Source organism: Hyla sarda, chromosome 1, assembly GCF_029499605.1.
Source record: "Hyla sarda isolate aHylSar1 chromosome 1, aHylSar1.hap1, whole genome shotgun sequence".
Classification (NCBI taxonomy): Eukaryota; Metazoa; Chordata; class Amphibia; order Anura; family Hylidae; genus Hyla; species Hyla sarda.
In genome coordinates, this window is record NC_079189.1 from 147388924 (window position 1) to 147408394 (window position 19471).

At 40.6% G+C, this 19471-nt stretch overlaps 1 protein-coding gene across 4 annotated transcripts in view; it reads right to left on the reverse strand.

Annotated features, from left to right (window-relative positions):
• Window positions 1–19471, reverse strand: part of ARHGAP10 (Rho GTPase activating protein 10) — a 280920-nt gene that overhangs the window by 181761 nt on the left and 79688 nt on the right. For all 4 annotated transcript variants that reach the window (XM_056562829.1, XM_056562830.1, XM_056562831.1 and 1 more), the window contains exons 4-5: window positions 14923–14994; window positions 1513–1614 (exon numbers count right to left, since the gene is read on the reverse strand). In XM_056562829.1, the coding sequence (XP_056418804.1) occupies window positions 1513–1614; window positions 14923–14994 (174 nt within the window). The remainder of the gene's footprint in view (window positions 1–1512; window positions 1615–14922; window positions 14995–19471) is intronic.

Genomic DNA, 19471 nt, shown 5'->3' on the forward strand with positions numbered 1-19471 from the left:
TTCTGCAGATGAATTCTGACCAAATTTACTGCATATTGATTTCAACAGGATTCTGCAGTTCCATTCAGACAGATATTCAGGTATGCGCATTTCACAAAAATATAAGACCAGTCTTCTATTTCTCGAAATTCTATGGTGGAATTCTGCCAGAAGAGAAATTCTAAAAGAAAATTACTTCCTCTGCAGTATACAGCAGCTGATAAGTACTGGAAGGATTAAGATTTTTAAATCTTAAAAAAAAAAAAAAAAAAAAAAGGTTTAATCTCTCAAATAAAATAAAATAAATCTTTCAAGACACATTATCTGGTGAGTGGAACCCTTTTCTTCTTTTTGCTTGTTCTTCTTTGAATATTCTACTGTTTATTGGGTTTGCACCACCAGGGAAATCAATTTATATGCCAGTCTGTGAAGGGCATTAGAGATGAGCGAACTTACAGTAAATTTGATTTGTCACGAACTTCTCGGCTCGGCAGTTGATGACTTTTCCTGCGTAAATTAGTTCAGCCTTCCGGTGCTCTGGTGGGCTGGAAAAGGTGGATACATTCCTAGGAAAGAGTCTCCTAGGACTGTATCCACCTTTTCCAGCCCACAGGAGCACCTGAAAGCTGAACTAATTTATGCAGGAAAAGTCATCAACTGCCGAGCCGAGAAGTTCGTGACAAATCGAATTTACTGTAAGTTCGCTCATCTCTAAAGGGCATTCATTGGAGATAGTGGATAGCAGTGCCTGGTTTGAACTTTCTCTTCTATATGGTCTTTCCGTGAATCCATTTTTCATATTAGATTTATATTGCAATGTGTACATTTTTTATATATTAATGTATACAATTATGTGGTTGACCACCTTTTTGTATACAGCTAACTTAACCTCTTAAGGACTTAGGGCATACCTGTACGCCCTAAGCCCGGTGTGAAAAACAGGGTCACGCCGTGACCCCTCAACACACCGGGTCGCTCCCGGCTGCTAACGATAGCCGGGACCCTGGGCTAACAGCATGCGGCAACGATCGTTGTGCCGTGCGCTGTTAACCCTTCAGGCGCGGCGGTCAAAGTTATGATTTTTTTCCGAAGTACGACAATATCCAACCTATATAAGTAGGGTATCATTTTAACCGTATGGACCTACAGAATAATGATAAGGTGTTATTTTTGCCGAAAAATGCACTGCGTAGAAACGGAAGCCCTCAAAAGTTACAAAATGACATTTTTTCTTCAATTTTGTTGCACAATGATTTTTTTTTTTCGTTTCACTGTGAATTTTTTGGTAAAATGATGTAAGCTAATGTCACAAGTAGAATTGGTGGCGAAAAAAAATAAGCCATCATATGGATTTTTAGGTGCAAAATTTAAAGTGTTATGATTTTTAGAAGGTTATGAGGAAAAAATGAAAATGCAAAAACGGAAAAACGCTGAGTCCTTAAGGGGTTAAACATACTGTAATGGGAACATAATGCAAACAGTGAAAAGGAATTATTTTTTTTTTTTTACAACAAAACCTCATGGTAGCCTTACTTCTTGTAAATGTGGCTCCTTCTTCTTGGAGGACATGCTCAGGTGTTTATCTAGGTTGCTGTAGTTCTTGTCAGTTTCCTTATCAAACTTCTTCTTTTCTTCCTGTGTAAATATAACACATATTTCATTGTCATTTATTTCAAACACCAACAAGTTTGTGCTTTTCACCAAAGACCATGGGGGACATTTATCATTGTTGCTTTGGTAAGTGAGTTTTGTAGGCATTTTTTTTTTTTGCTATGGTTCTGCTTATTTGACTTATTTATCATACTATCACAGGGGGTTGATAAATTTGGCTCACATAAGCAAAAACCAATAAAATCAGTTTGGAATACCATTTTCTTAGCGCACATAAGTCTGCTTTTCACACTATATAATTTCTACGTTTTAAAGACCCGTTATAACATTCAGTTAAGGAAACCCTTAAAACCGGCCATTTAACTGCCGTTAAAAAATCCCATACGGCCATTACAAAATCTCAGTCCAGTCTATGGATTTTTGTGATTAGCCATTATGACTCGTTAATGCCCGTTATGAATAACAGACATTTTTGTGACGGGAGAAAATTTGTACCGTTTTTTCTCCCATCACAAAATAACGTCCGTTATTCATAACGGCATTAACGGGTCATAACGGCTAATCACTAAATCCCATAAATTTGACTGGGATTTTGTAACGGCCGTATGGGATTTTGTAACGGACGGTTTTAAGGGTTTCCTTAACGGAACATTATAACGGGTCTTTAAATCAAATAAATAATATAGTGTGAAAGCAGCCTTAGCAAAAAAAATTGTGTGTGTTTATTACATTTTTTTACCACTTTTTTCCCCCATGTATTAACCAATTTTTTTTTTTCCTTTTCATTTCAGATCCATCTATCCTGTGGGCTACTTCAGATTTGGTGGACTACGATGACCAGCGTTATTTTTGTTTAATATTAACAACATTTGGTAATGAGGGATTGTGGGTGAGTGTTTTTAAAATGTGTTTTTTTAATTCACTTTACAGGTAGTGGAAGCAGTCCTATAGACAGAGTCCATTACTAAGCCAAGGCACTCCCTGCATAAGCGGTAACAGGCTGGCGTTATTTAGGCTGAGGTGGGCCGGTAACAATGGTCCTCGCCCACCCTGGTAACGTCAGGCTGTTGATGTTTGGTTGCTATCTGGCTGAGAATAAAAATACAGGGAACCCTATGCGTTTTTCTTTTATTATTTATGGGGAAAAAGAAAACACTGCATAGGGTCCTCTATATTTTCATTCTATGCCAAATACCAACCAATCAGCAGCAGCCTGACGTTACCAGGGTGGACAATTGTTACTGGCCCTCCCCAGCCTAAATAATGCAAGCCCGTTACCGTCTAGGCCCAGGAGCGACATTTGACGCTCCGGGCCCATTTGTAGCGGCTCTTCCCGGCACCCTTGTGGCGGTGGGTCCCGGAAGCAATAATTGGGGGTTAGCGCTAGCTGTTTTTGGTGCTAACGCTAAGCCTCGGCTTAGTAATGGATTCGGTCTATAAGACAGCTTCCACTACTAAGCCTGTAAATAAAATAAAAATAAAAAACATGTTTAAAAAATTTATTCAAAAAAACACTTCCCCACAAGCCCTCGATAACCATTTTATTAACATTTAACCAAAAAGAAAAAAAAAACACTGACTTTTTTAAGCACAAAAAGCTTGATAAATCTCCCTCCACGTGTGCAATAGGTCTCCTCCAACACCAATCTGTGATAACTTGTTTGAAAGAAAGCACACAAATAACTTATATGTGGTCACAGCCAGGACCAAGCTCCACCTTTAAATGGGCACTGTCACATGATATTTAATATTTGATTTCTTATGCAAAATAAATCCCTTTTGTAATTTGCTTCCATTAAAAAAAAAAAAAAAGGAAGAAAAAAGTTTCATGTTATTTTTAATGCTGTATACATCTGGTCACCAGGGGTCTCCCTTCTTGGCCAGACTGCATTACGTCTGGTCAAAAGCACAGACTTTGGTCTCTTGCTTGTAGTGGCAGGAGACCAAACTTTGGAAATGTGGTCTGGCCATAGGCAGTGAATAGCACTCGCTTGGTTTTTATGGCTTGCTGTTAGGAAGAAAAGAAAAAAAAAGGATGCTTCTCAGCATCAGTTAGGGACAGATGTAGGAGTGATTTTGGGACAGATTGGTTAAAGGAGTACTCCGGCGCGCACTTTTTTCCTTTTCTCCTGTCCGGGCTGCAAAATAAAAGAAAACACACTTTCTCTTACCTGCCAACGAGACCCAGGAGCTCCGGTACAGGTGTTCGGTCCCCGGGCTGTATTCTTCTTACTTCCTGTTAGCCCGGCACGTCACACGGTGCTTCAGCCTATCACTGGCCGTAGCGATGTCCCGCCTCGGCCGGTGATAGGCTGAAGCTCCGTGTGACGTGCCGGGCTAACAGGAAGTAAGAAGAATACAGCCCGGGGAACGAACACCTGTACCAGAGTGTACCAGAGCTCCGGGGGCTCGTTGACAGGTAAGAGAAAGTGTGTTTCCTTTTATTTTGCAGCCCGGACGGGATAAAAGGAAAAAAGTGCGCGCCGGAGTACTCCTTTAATGACAGGTACTCTAAGTAACTAGGTCTATGCAGAAAGCATACGTAATGCATTTATTTTCATATGTCAAATATATAAAAGTGTGAACAGCTAACAAGTGTGGCAAACATATCAGTACAGTATTAGGTCAGTTTTACACCAAGGTTTTGCTGTTCTTTAAACCACATCCAAAATGCCTACAATAATCACCAGCAGTTTTCAAAGAGTTTTTTTTAATGGTGTTTTTTATATTACATTCTGTGCATATTCTGGTTGATGGAATTTTTACAGCATATTAAATACATAATTATGGAATGACCCCTGCTATTGTACTGTGTGAAATTATACACAGTTCTTAAGCCAATCTGTCCTTTACAAACGCCCTGCTGTATAACACTGCAGCCTCAACACTATTACCAGCTGCCTGTGCGGGGCCACAGGACTGCCCAACTGGCAACAAACAACATCTGCAGAACAAAGCTTCATTCACATAGACAATTTTATGGATATCTACTGAAACTCTCAAAGGAGATTTATCAAGCTCCGTAGTAATTATTATTTTTTGCGTAAAAAAAGTTGCACATAATTGCGCATGTGTGACTTTTCTATACATGCTGCAACTTTTAGATTTTTGCTTATTCCAAAGCACATTTCTGAAATCTGCTCACGTAGCAATTATTTTTTTACTTTGCAGTGGTCATATATTTATCAAATGCAATAGTCGCTATTTATGAAGAAAAAAAGTTGCATATGTATTCCAGGTCCATCCTGGCTTACAGAAAGTTAATACGTCTGCAGAAAAGGACATTAAGACCCACTTTAACAACTGTTCTTGTTCTGCATCATGAAACAAAAACTACTACATTAAAGGGGTATTCCAGGAAAAAACTTTTTTTTTATATATCAACTGGCTCCAGAAAGTTAAACAGATTTGTAAATTACTTCTATTAAAAAATCTTAATCTTTCAGTACTTATGAGCTTCTGAAGTTAAGGTTGTTCTTTTCTGTCTAAATCCTCTCTGATGACACGTGTCTCGGGAACCGCCCAGTTTAGAAGCAAATCCCCATAGCAAACCTCTTCTAAACTGGGCGTTTCCCGAGACAGGTGTCATCAGAGAGGATTTAGACAGAAAAGAACAACTTCAGAAGCTCATAAGTACTGAAAGGATTAAGATTTTTTTAATAGATGTAATTTACAAATCTGTTTAATTTTCTGGAGCCAGTTGATATATATAAAAAAGTTTTTTCCTGGAATACCCCTTTAATGTTAATTATAGAATAAATAAATGATAACTAATAATTTTAAGGTTGAAAATACACTGCACACCTTGTTAATTTTAGGACACGTACATGCTGGCGTACCCACTGAATTTTAAAATTAAAGGGGTATTCCAAGCAAAAACTTTTTTTTATATATCAACTGGCTCCGGCAAAGTGAAACAGATTTGTGAATTACTTCTATTAACAAATCTTAATCCTTCCAATAGTTATTAGCTTCTGAAGTTTTCTGTCTAACTGCTCAATGATGATGTCATGTCCCGGGAGCTGTGCATGATGGGAATATATCCCCATAGGAGCTGCACAGCTCCTGGGACGTGAGTCATCAGAAAGCAGTTAGACAGAAAACAGCAACTCAACTTCAGAAGCTAATAACTATTGGAAGGATTAAGATATTTTAATAGAAGAAATTTACAAATCTGTTTAACTTTCCAGAGCCAGTTGATATGTAAAAAAAAGTTTTGGCCTGGAATACCCCTTTAACGTTGTGTTAAAATAGAATAAGGCACAAAATAATTGTGTAAGAATTTTTACAGACTACGTAAATAACCCATATGTGGCACTAAAATAAAAAAACTAAAAAAAAAAGAAAAACACCCATAGTATTACAGCTTCATGCACATTTTGGGGTGGGTAACGTACTGTGCCTTTTTTTTTTATTTATTTTTTTAGTGTGGCTTCATTATTGTATATGTGCCTGTAGGTGCTGCGCTGTCTTCCTTCCTGACATAAACTCCAGCCACCAACGTCACAAAATTTGGGCTCAAAATTAAACAAAAAAGCCTCCAGAGTACGGATATTCATGCTGCGGCATAGTATGTTTTTAAGATTCTTTTTAATTTCTGAGGAGGGTGGATGGGTTGTTGCAGGATAGTTGGAGTGCAGCTATTTAGTGCCAGGCAGGCCAGTCAGGGTGTCACAACCCCCCCCCCCCCCCCCACCCCCCGTCACTCTCTAGCAACGCTACTGGTAATAAAGGGTTGATAAAGAACTTCGGCTATTAACATAAGGAAAAACTTTCTGCCTTAAAAAATGCTTTTGTAAGTGGGTTTCCCGGGTTTATCTTACGTGCGGTTTATTTATCAAGGTCGTGCGACTATTTGCTAAATAGGTCGTATGTAAGCAAAAGTAAGATAAAAAATTGTCATAAAAGCCATACGTTTGAAAAGAATTATAAATCTCCTTCTAAATGTTTTCCCAGGCAAGTTTTCAAAGCCATGAGGACCAACTCTGATTCAATTTACAGACTGTAAAGCAACACAACTGTCCCATCTATTAAATCATTATAGTTAAGATATAAGGATCGACAACTCCGGACCTGTATCATACTGTAAGGGGATCTACAGGTGGCGACAATTTTCTCCCATAGAAGCAAGGTCCATTTACAGTAAAGTTTGTAGGCTTAAAAGGGTACTCCAGAGGGAAAAAAAATTTTTTTTCAAATCAACTGGTTCCAGAAAGTTAAAACAGATTTGTAAATTAGGTAAAAAACTGGGGATGCGCAGCTCACAATTAACTAGCCGAGGTAAGAGGGCTGTATACCTACACCTGGTGTAGCGACTGTTCTGCACTGTGTGGCCAGACCGTACCCCATGTGCAGATCAGTGATTTATTAATGATCAGCACTTTTTGGGGTACAGGTATTTTTTGTAATAATAATTCACTGATCAGCAATCAGAGCAAACTGCACACGGGGTACAGTCTGGCCACACAGCGAAGAACAGTTGCTGGTGGCACGGACTGCACATGTCCCCCAAAAAAATGCAAAAAAAAAAAAAACTTGCATTACAAAAAAAGCCTACTGTAAACGTAAAAAGCACTACAATAGTGCTAAATAGCTACACTCCACATAGAAATAAAGTGAAAACATTACATTTACACACTTACACACACCCGCCCCCCCCCCCCCCCCCCCCCAATAAAATATAAATGCTCCGAAGCTCCAAAGGCTCTTTTCGCTGGAGAAGGTATACGCCATGTGCTTGCCTCCAAGACCACCAATGAGGGAGAGGAGAAAAATCCTACGTTTCTTTATCCTCTCCCTCGTCATTATCCAGTGATGATGAGCCCTCTAGAAGGCTGTGCTGCAGGGCAATGCTAGTAGAGGCCCCCATACTAGTGACCCTACCCCCATGTCCCCCCCATATCGGTGACCCCACCTGGACTCCAGATGGTTATGAGCCACTGATTTCTTGGTTTGTTGGCCGCCCAAGAATCCAAAGTGGCCCCACAGTCTCAGTGAAAGGGAATTTACGTGTTATTTTTTCAGTGAGGACTTTTTCAATTTAATGGTATCACAAACAAACTTTTGCGGCCCAGCACCCCGATACTTTGTTGTGCACACGGCAGAATTTCCGTGGCAGATGTTTCTGCTGCGGAAATCCCGATTTCAGAGTCTGCAGTAAGCATAGACATGTCTATTGTTTCTGTGGATTACGCACGGAAATGCATTGCCGTCTATGAGATGGCGCACTTCTGAGCAGTCCTAGCGCCGGTATGTTCTGCCAACGCTCCCCTTGTTGGTAGAATGTCCACACAAAAATTTTCCATGCGGACATTCCACCATCTTGATGCGCATGGAACTCTCACTCCGGAGCCCCATCATATTTCAAGGCAACAGTTTAGGGCCACATATGGGGTATTTCTGAAATTGTGTTACTTATTTGGGGGGCTTTTTCGCCTTTTATCATTTTTAAAAATGAAAAAATTGGTGTTACACCAGCATGTAAGTTTAAAAAAATTATTTTTTAATCTAACATACTGGGTTTTTCCTTTATTTTTTATTTTCACAAGAGGTAAAAGGAGAAAAAGCCCCCCCCAAAATAAGTAACAATTTCTCATGAGTTCAGAAATACCCTATATTCCATTATATGGAATATTTTAATACTCAGGAAAATTATGTTCCAAATTATGTGGGGCTTTTTCTAATTTTACCCCTTGTAAAATGAAAAGTTTGGGGCTACACCAACATGCTAATGTAAAAAATGACATTTTTTATTTTTATGGCCCTCTGTTCCAAAAATTTGTTAGACAGCTGTGGTGTCCAAATGCTCACTGCACTCCTTATTACACATTCGTTTAGGTGCGTAGTTTCCAAAATGGCATCACATGAGGGAGGTTTCAACTGTCTGGGCATTATAGGGGGCATTGTAAATGCAACATGGCGCTCAAAATATATTCCAGCCAAATTCTCTCTCCAAAAGCCAAATGGCGCTCCTTCTCTTCTGAGCCCTGCCGTGAACCCGCTAAGCACTTTATGTTCACATATAGGGTAGTTCCATATTCCGGAGAAATTGGGTTACATATTTTGTGGGGCTTTTTCTCCTTTTACCATTAGTGAAAATGAAAAAAATTTGGCTACGACAACATGTTAGTGTGAAAATTGGCCATTTTGACCTTTCACCTCCACTTTGCTGCTATTCCTGTGAAACAAATAAACTTTCTGAATGTCACTTTGAATAATTCGAGGGGTGCAGTTATTATAATGGGGTCATTTATGGGGGATTTCTAACAGGAAGGCCCCTCAAATCCACTTCAAACTGAATTGGTCCCTGAAAAAATCATGATTTTGAGATTTTCGTAAAAATTTGGAAAATTGCTGCTAAACTTAGAAGCCCTCTAATGTGTTCAAAAAGTAAAAACATGTCAACTTTATGATTCCAACAGGGGTGCCACCTCCTCCTATCCCCTGAGATTGGCCGTTCAGGACTGTCTGGCAAATCGCAGGGCAGGGGCGGGGAGGGGGTCAAAGTTGAGATCCCCACTCTGCCCGCCGCTGGATGTCCGAACAGAGCGGGAAAAAGATGGCGGCGGCAGTGGCAGTTACCGGCAGTACACAGCGGGGGGACGGCGTCACACAGCGGGGGACCGGCGGCGGGGAGTAGAGACAGTGGAGGCAGCAGTGAAGATTTGGTAAGTTATCTTCACTGCTGCCTTGTAGTTTCACAACTACAACTCCCAGAATGTCCAGATAGTCAAAGGCTGTCTGGGCATGCTGGGAGTTGTAGTGGTCTCCAAACTGCACTTCCAGATGTTGCAAAACTACAACTGCAAGCATGCCAAGACTGTCCAGGCATGATGAGCGGTTTAGTTCGGCAACATCTGAAGGGCCAGATGTTGCAAAACTAAAAACTAACCAGCATGCCCTTCGGCTCTCCAGGCATGCTGGGAGTTGTAGTTCTGCAACAACTGGAGGCACACTGGTTGGGAAACACTGCGGTAGTCTGTTACCTAACTTGGTGTTTTCCAACCAGTGTGCCTCCAGCTGTTGCATAACTACAACTCCCAGCATGCACGGTCTGTCAGTGCATGCTGAGAGTTGTAGTTTTGCAACAGTTGAAGGTTAGCCCCCGCCTATGTGAATGTACAGGGTACAGTCACATGGGTGGGGGTCTACAGAGAGTTTCCCGCTTTAAGTTTGAGCTGCAGCAAATTTTCCGCCGCAGCTCAAACTCCCAGCGGGAAACTCGCTATGAACCCCAGCCCATGTAAATGTACCCTAAAAACACTACATTACACTACACCTACACAAAATAAAGGGTAAAACACTACATATACACACCCTTACACCGGCCCCCAATAAAATGTCTGATACGGTAGTGTTTCCAAAACAGAGCCTCCAGCTGTTGCAAAATAACTCACAGTATTGCCGGACAGCCATTGACTGCCGTGTCCGTCCCTATGCAAATCCCTAATTTAGGTATCAAATGCATATGTTGCTCTCTCACTTTGGAGCCCTGTCTTATTTCAAGGCAACAGTTTAGGGCTACATATGGGGTAATGCCGTACTCAGGAGAAATTGCCTGTATGAAAAGGTAACGTTGGGGTCTTCACCAACATGATAGTGTAAAAAATAAAATAAAAATTACACTAATATGCTGGTGTTGCCCCATACTTTATATTTTTACAAGATATAAAAGGGAGAAAAAAAAAACAAAATTTGTAACGCAATTTCGCCTGAGTACGGAAATACCCCATATGTGGGTGTAAAGTGATCTGCGGGCGCACAACATGGCTCAGAATTGAGAGTGCACCATGTACATTTGAGGCCTAAATTGATGATTTGCACCCACATGTGACCCCATTTTGGAAACTTCACCCCTCTTGTAATGTAACAAGGGGTACAGTGAGCCTTAACACCCCACAGACAAATTTCTGTTAAAGTTGAATGTGAAAATGAAAAATCTTTTTTTTTGCACTAAAATGCTGGTGTTACCCCAAAGTTTTTATTTTCACAATGGGTATGTAGAGTGCTCTGTGGGCGAACTACAATGCTCAGAAGAGAAGGAGCGCCATTGGGATTTTGGAGAACTTGGGGTTGCACCAGCATTTTAGTGAAAAAAATAAAATTTTTCATTTTCACGTCAAACTTCGTCAATTCGTCAAACACCTGTAAGGTGTTAAGGCTCACTGTACCCCTTGTTATGTTCCTTGAGTGGTGTAGTTTCCCAAATAGTGTGCCATGTGGGATTTTTTTTCTGTTCTGGCATAATGGGGGCTTCCTAAATGAGACATGCCCCCAAAAAACCCATTTCAGCAAAAATTTGCTCTCCAAAATCCCATTGTCACTCCTTCGCTTCTGAGCCCACTACTGCGCCCACAGAACACTTTACATACACATATGGAAAAAAAATGGGTCTACAAGAACAGGTTAGTGTAAAAAATAAAGATTTTGAATTTTCTTCCTCCACTTTGCTGCTAGTCCACACCTAAAAGGTTAACAAACTTTCTGAATGTCATTTAGTATACTGTAAGGGGTGCAGTTTTCATAATGGGGTCCATTATAGGGTATTTCTAACAAATTCCCTTTGAAACTGAACTGGTCCCTGAAAAATTCAGATTTTGAAATTTTCATGAAAAATTGCTGCTAAACTAAAAAGCCCATAATGTCTTCAAGAAGTATGTCAACTTTATGATGCAACCACAAACTAGACATATTGTATATGTGAATCAACATATCATTTATTTGGAATGTCCACTTTCCTTACAAGCAGAGAGCTTCAAAGTTCGACTTTGGATAGGGGATAAGATGTGTAAGCACCGGAGTACCCCTTTAAAGCATCCCAGAGTTATTAATGCTTAAAGTGACAGTGGTCAGATTTGCAAAAAACAGCTGCGTCCTTAAGGTCAAAATGGGCTGCGTCCTTAAAGGGTTAATGACCAGGGAAGCTGTAATACCCACGTGTCACTACATTAATGCTTTTCCATGAAGAATAAAAAACAAATGACAATGCAGAATTCTAAGAAAAGATGTTTCAGAATTTGTTATTTCGCTGGAAATTAAAGGGGTACTCCACTGGCCAGGGTTCGGGACCACGCCCCCCTCAATGCAAGTCTATGGGAGGGGGTGTGATGCCCCCTCCCATAGACTTGTATTGAGGGGGCATGGCAGTGACACGCGTGGCGTAGACAACCCCCGCAGCGTGAAAACAGCGTTCGGAACAATTAGTTCGTTGGCCAGTGGAGTAACCCTTTAAACAATAAACCTACATTAATTTTTCCTGACCTTGAAGTATAGGACCATCAACGGTGCTTGGTGGTAACACTTCTGCTATAGGTCACTGCTTTGTGAGGGGAAGAAAGCAACAATCACCATAAGCACATTACTTATTTACAGCAAGAGTTGTAACCTTCAATTGAAAATGTGGATGTGTTCTAGAAGTGAAGGTAAGACAAGTTTCACATTGTGCGTTGCAGAGACTGTCGGAGGTGTGCCATATAGAAAAACTTTTACAGAGAGGTACACTTTTTTTTAACTAGATCCCGTGCAAAAAAAAAGTGCATTTTGCGTAATTCCATACAGCAAACATGTTACCTGAACAGAGACCAAAATGTCACACTTTAACCTCCATTAAATAATTGGGCTATATGGATATGTTTACAAAATATGATTGTAACTTTTCCGGCATATACAGTAAACATGCACTGCAGACGCAGTGTGAAACGTGCTTTACATCGACAAAACACAGTGTTTTCTATCTTGAAATCCGTGTGTAAATATAAAATATATAACAGATATTATGTAGCCACATAATTAAAAGTAGAAGGTACTGTGGATAGACCCTGTGATTAGAAGACTATACTAGACTATAAATATGCTTTGTTTTGGCTGAAAAAATGCAAGTTATTTCTGCACTTGTGACAGCGCTGCCAAACAATAGCTGAGCCTTCTCCAAGAGTCTTGAAATACAAGTTGATCTAGAATTCCTTTTTTGGATGAGGACCTCAGGCAGCACCCCTATCCAAGCATAATGCTAATAAAATATTCATCTTGCAAAAAAAAAAAAAAAAAAACCTCCACTACTTTGGAATGTTATTGAGGGCCTCATTTGTATTATGCAGCTCACATGCCAAGAAGTTATATAACAAGCAATAATTTGTTTCCCTGGATGCATATGAAACAAGCATACACTAGAAAAAAAGTGATGGCAATGCCAGTAAAGGATAAACTAAAAGTACCGTATTTACTAGAGCATAAGCCGACCCGAATATAAGCCGAGGCCAGTAATTACACCCCAAAAACCCAGGAAAACCTATTGACTCAAGTATAAGCCTAGGGAAATACATCATCCCCCCCCCCCCCCGTCATCATTCCCCCCCCTGTCATCATCCCAACTCCCACTGTCATCATCCGGACCCCCCCTCATCCCTCCTGTCATCGTCCAGACCCCCCTCATCCCCCCCCATCATACAGATTCCCCTTGCCCCCCTATCATTATCCAAACCCCCCCTCATACCCCCCTGTCATCATCCAGACCCCCCTCTCTTGTTCTCTACTCACCTCCCCAGTTGCAGCTCTGTCGGTCCTTCCATAGCAGCCGTCCAACGTCGCTGCAGGGACCATCCTACTTCCAGTGGGGAGGATGAGCCGGTTTTGGCCATCCATCTTGACCGAGAGGCCCTCTTCTCCGTTTCAAGCTGGCCCCGGACTAGTGACGCTGCAATGACGCCGCCGCGTAGGGATGCACAGACGTCCCTGCATGGCGGTATCAATGCAGCGTCACTAGTCCAGGCCCGGAGAAGAGGGCCTCCTGGTCAAGATGGACGGCCCGGACCGGCTCACCCTCTACACTGGAAGTCGGACGGTCCCTGCAGCATGGATGGGCGACAATGGATGACCCAGCCCATCCCCTCGCCACCCCCACCGGTATGCCTGCGATTTTTTATTATTTTTCCCCATCACTCGAGTATAAGCCGAGGGGGACGTTTTTGGCACGAAAAATGGTGTTGAAAAACTCTGCTTTTACTCGAGTATATACGGTAAGCCAATTTTCTGCTGTGTTATGGCCTTTACCAGCATATCGGCACACTTTGGGTATTTACATAGGATTTCTTTTTTTAACTTCATGGTTTACAGCTCAAATGTATTTTTTATTTTTTTTTTATCAGTATTACAATTGCTTAGGCACAAACATTAAACCGTTTCCTTTGCAGTTTTTGGATGAAATCTCTAGAAAAAAAAAAAAAAAAAAGAATACTTTTACCAAAAATACATATTAATGTAAAAGAAATGAAAACAAACAATAGGCAGTACGATAGCACTGGGTGTGGAATGGTCATAGCATCCATGCTAATGCTGCATCTGATACTGAAGAAACACAGCCACAGCCCTCAGTGAATCAGTTAAAATTTTAGTAGGCAAAAAGGTTTAAAGCAGAAAGTGTAAAGGATTTAAAAGAATGTTTGATCAGAAATTCAGAAATCACCTATTTTTCATAAAAAATTTTATGTTATGCACATTTAAGAATTTTTAGTAATTGTTTTTATTTTTCCACATGACAGCCTATTAAAAGGGATATTCTGGGAATTTTTTTTATTTGACTATGCTACAGGGGCTGTAAAGTTAGTATAGTTCATAATATAGTGTCTATACCGGTGTTTCACAGTGATTTATCAATTCTTCTGTGATTTTTGCCCCAATGTTTATTTTTAACACCATATAAAATGACTGTCATCCCAGGTTTTCCCAGATTGCATTGTGGCCTGAGACATTATGTCACTAGTCAGGTGATCAGAGGGAGCCTGTCTTTGCTTTAATGGGAGGAACAATTGCTGGGTGGTAGGAAGATCATTCTGTTTTTTGCAACAGCTGGAGGCACCCTGGTCAGAAAACACTGGCCTATTGCATTGAAGGGATCACAGGTGTGTTTTAATGGGTGAGGTGGCTGATAAGTAGGAGGGAGGAAAGAGACCTCACACTTACAAACAAGGAATTATGGGATTTGTAGTTTAATGAACTCCAACAATAAATAGCCAGTTCACAAAAACATAGCCTCGGCAACTCACAACATTTAGCCCAAAGACAAGCATGGATCCTTCCTGAACATGTCCATTACTGTCTGACAGGTATGCACTAAAATCACCTTATGGTGGATAACCCCTTTAAAAACAGAAAAAGTGAAATGTTGCTGTTCTTACTCTGGCCACTTAGCCTAGTAATTGTCATTCAAAAGGACAGAGAACGTGTATTAAAACGTTTACAATACTTTGTTTTAAGGGTCTCACAGATGAAATACAGTATAGAAATAAAAAATATAAGATAAGACCAGAAATGATAGGAAAAGCATATGCCCCTTACCTTAACAGCTCCAAGCTGTTCTTTCCGAAATCGCTCCAAAGGTTTGATGAGTGTCTCAGTCACACTAAGTGCCTGAAAAATAGTGGTAAATAGTCAGAACACAAGCCTAAGGACACTTCATGAGAAAAATAAGAATCACAATATCTCGATTTCAGTCAAAAATGTAACTAAATTATTGGCCAAGTCTCTGACGCTTTCATGGAAAGAGAAAATAACTATAAAGAAGTTGAGTAGCAATATGAAAATAAACTTTTAGTTGCCCACCCTTGGTCATTGGTCAGCTGTACAGTTGTCACTCACAACGTGGTGCAAACACAACATGGAAACTATTTGTTCTTGATAAACTTACTAATGGGTACTGCAAGTAAATGTACAGATCCCCTTGTGCAATAACTGCAGCCCTACAATGCTATAAAAAAATACTAGTTAATAATAATAATAATATATAAGGTGGCAAAACCCTCATCTAGTAATATTAGATATTTGTACTTTTTTTTCAGAATTGTAAACATAAAATATCAGACAATAATTTACACTTTAAGTAGATAGCATTGAACACTTTTACAACCATTTTCATAACTTAAAAATAACTAATATAAATAAATTTTTAATTACAGAATTCATTGTAAGTCTATGGAACAGTCTCATGCAAAAAGATGAGAAGAGCAACAGCCAGGAAAACACACACAAAAGGTAAGAACTTCTCCCGTTTCTCTCTAGCAGATGGTGGGAGTCTGAACACTTAAAGGGGTACTCCCACCCTAGACATCTTCTTCCCTATCCAAAGGATGGGGGATAAGATGTCTGATCTCGGGGGTCCCGCCGCTGGGGACCCCCACAGTATTGCATGCGGCACCCACCTGTTTTTTGTCCGGATGCGCTGGAGGGTCTGAGTCGCGACTACGGGAACAGAAGTCCGTGACGTCAGGGCTCTGCCCCCATGTGACGTCACGCCCGTACTCTCAATGCAAGTCTATGGGAGGGGATAGGGGATAAGATGTCTAGGGTGGGAGTACCCCTTTAAACCCCAACCAATGAAAACTGAACATGTCAAAAGTAAGTTTCTGTCTGACATACCAGTTTACATGTATGTTTATAAGAAAGATGGCTGTCAGCTAAATGGTCATACTGCATATGAAATGTGTATACCAAATTTACAGTTTTTTTTGTGTTTTACCCATGAAGAGTACTGGCAGTACATATTGCATATGACAAGTTATTTAATTTCTCATATTTTATGACAAGTAATTTTTTTAAATATTTCCAAAAAATGTTTTAAAAAAATATGAAAACATTAACCTCTATATAAAAAAATAAAAATAAAAATAAATCACATTTGGTGACACATTCCCTTTAATTCATAGTTTCTATAAAGATACGCATACACTTGGGATAGCTGTCTTTCCTGATTCCCTAGGCTAAGCATTCATGTGTTCTGTAAGGAGAGAGGGGGGTAAGCTGCCCTTCTGGAATTGAAGGATCTGTCATCATTTTTCTAATGTGTGGGAGAGCCCAAGATAAAGATAATAGGGGAGATTTATCATGACTGGTCTAGTCTCTAGGCTTTATATTAAGATCACAAATCAATATCAAAACGCTGCACGATGTGACATAAAATATGCACAAGTGTTCCTTGCCTCACAGCTCTACTTCTCCTGACCAAAAGCATCAGGAGGCATCTGTGCGGTGGCTAAATACCAATGGTGGCATGCCTGAGCAGGAATATCATTGGTTCTGGGGGGAAAACGCTTTCTGTTTTCCCAACTGTGTGATAATTCGGCAGCAATGAAAGATAAATCCCCAATTAGCAGTGTCTTGATTGACAGATATCTAGGGCCAATGCCATGAATACTGTCTTTCAAATAACACCATGGTGGCCACTAAGGCAGACAAATTGCCTTAATTGTCCACAATCATCTTCATTAGTTCAAAACTTCAATGCTGCCTGCGTGACACGGCTATATTAATGCTTATATTCTGCAAATGATACAAATAAGTCTATGTTCACACCGCAGAATTCTGCATGAATCTTCCGCATGGACATTGCGCAGCAGCAGAGTCCCATTGATTTCAATGGGATTCCGGGGCACTGTTCACACAGCAGAATTTCCACAGCAGCATCTGCCGCAGAAATCCTGATTTGTGCATCAGCAAAAACATAAAACAAGTTCAGTGTTTCTGCTGATACTAAGTGCCCACATGTTCTGCCGGCACTTGGAATGTCCACCAACATTCCACCGTGTGAACATAGCCCTACAGCTACCACTACACAATTAACTGCTTCCAGCCATGATCACTGTAGTGTGGACTAAAAACAGCTGAACGGAGGAGTTGCCAGGTTTCAGAATGCTGCTATTTTCTGTGTGGAGATTCCACTATGTGACTAACACAAATTTACATGCAAGAGCAGAAACCAAAATGAATGCTTAGCATACCACCCCTATACCTATACCATTTACCTTAGCATACCACCACTATACCTATACCATTTACCTTAGCATACCACCACTATACCTATACCATTTACCTTAGCATACCCCCACTATACCTATACAATTTACCTTAGCACACCACCACTATACCCATACCATTTACCTTAGCATACCCCCACTATACCCATACCATTTACCTTAGCATACCCCCACTATACCCATACCATTTACCTTAGCATACCCCCACTATACCTATACCATTTACCTTAGCATACCCCCACTATAACTATACCATTTACCTTAGCATACCCCCACTATACCCATACCATTTACCTTAGCATACCCCCACTATACCCATACCATTTACCTTAGCATACCACCACTATACCTATACCATTTACCTTAGCATACCCCCACTATACCCATACCATTTACCTTAGCATACCACCACTATACCTATACCATTTACCTTAGCATACCCCCACTATACCCATACCATTTACCTTAGCATACCCCCACTATACCCATACCATTTACCTTAGCATACCCCCACTATACCTATACAATTTACCTTAGCACACCACCACTATACCCATACCATTTACCTTAGCATACCCCCACTATACCCATACCATTTACCTTAGCATACCCCCACTATACCCATACCATTTACCTTAGCATACCCCCACTATACCCATACCATTTACCTTAGCACACCACCACTATACCCATACCATTTACCTTAGCATACCCCCACTATACCCATACCATTTACCTTAGCATACCCCCACTATACCCATACCATTTACCTTAGCACACCACCACTATACCCATACCATTTACCTTAGCATACCCCCACTATACCCATACCATTTACCTTAGCATACCCCCACTATACCTATACAATTTACCTTAGCACACCACCACTATACCCATACCATTTACCTTAGCATACCCCCACTATACCCATACCATTTACCTTAGCATACCCCCACTATACCCATACCATTTACCTTAGCATACCCCCACTATACCCATACCATTTACCTTAGCATACCCCCACTATACCCATACCATTTACCTTAGCATACCACCCCTATACCCATACCATTTACCTTAGCATACCACCACTATACCTATACCATTTACCTTAGCATACCCCCACTATACCCATACCATTTACCTTAGCATACCCCCACTATACCCATACCATTTACCTTAGCATATCACCACTATACCTATACCATTTACCTTAGCATACCCCCACTATACCCATACCATTTACCTTAGCATACCACCCCTATACCTATACCATTTACCTTAGCATACCCCCACTATACCTATACCATTTACCTTAGCATACCCCCACTATACCTATACAATTTACCTTAGCATACCCCCACTATAACTATACCATTTACCTTAGCATACCCCCACTATACCTATACCATTTACCTTAGCATACCACCACTATACCTATACCATTTACCTTAGCATACCCCCACTATACCTATACCATTTACCTTAGCATACCACCCCTATACCTATACCATTTACCTTAGCATACCCCCACTATACCCATACCATTTACCATAGCATACCACCCCTATACCTATACCATTTACCTTAGCATACCCCCACTATACCCATACCATTTACCTTAGCATACCACCCCTATACCTATACCATTTACCTTAGCATACCCCCACTATACCTATATCATTTACCTTAGCATACCCCCACTATACCTATACCATTTACCTTAGCATACCACCACTATACCTATATCATTTACCTTAGCATACCCCCACTATAACTATACCATTTACCTTAGCATACCCCCACTATACCTGTACCATTTACCTTAGCATACCCCCACTATACCTATACCATTTACCTTAGCATACCCCCAGTATACCTATACCATTTACCTTAGCATACCCCCACTATACCTATACCATTTACCTTAGCATACCCCCAGTATACCTATACCATTTACCTTAGCATACCCCCACTATACCTATACCATTTACCTTAGCATACCCCCACTATACCTATACCATTTACCTTAGCATACCCCCACTATAACTATACCATTTACCTTAGCATACCACCAC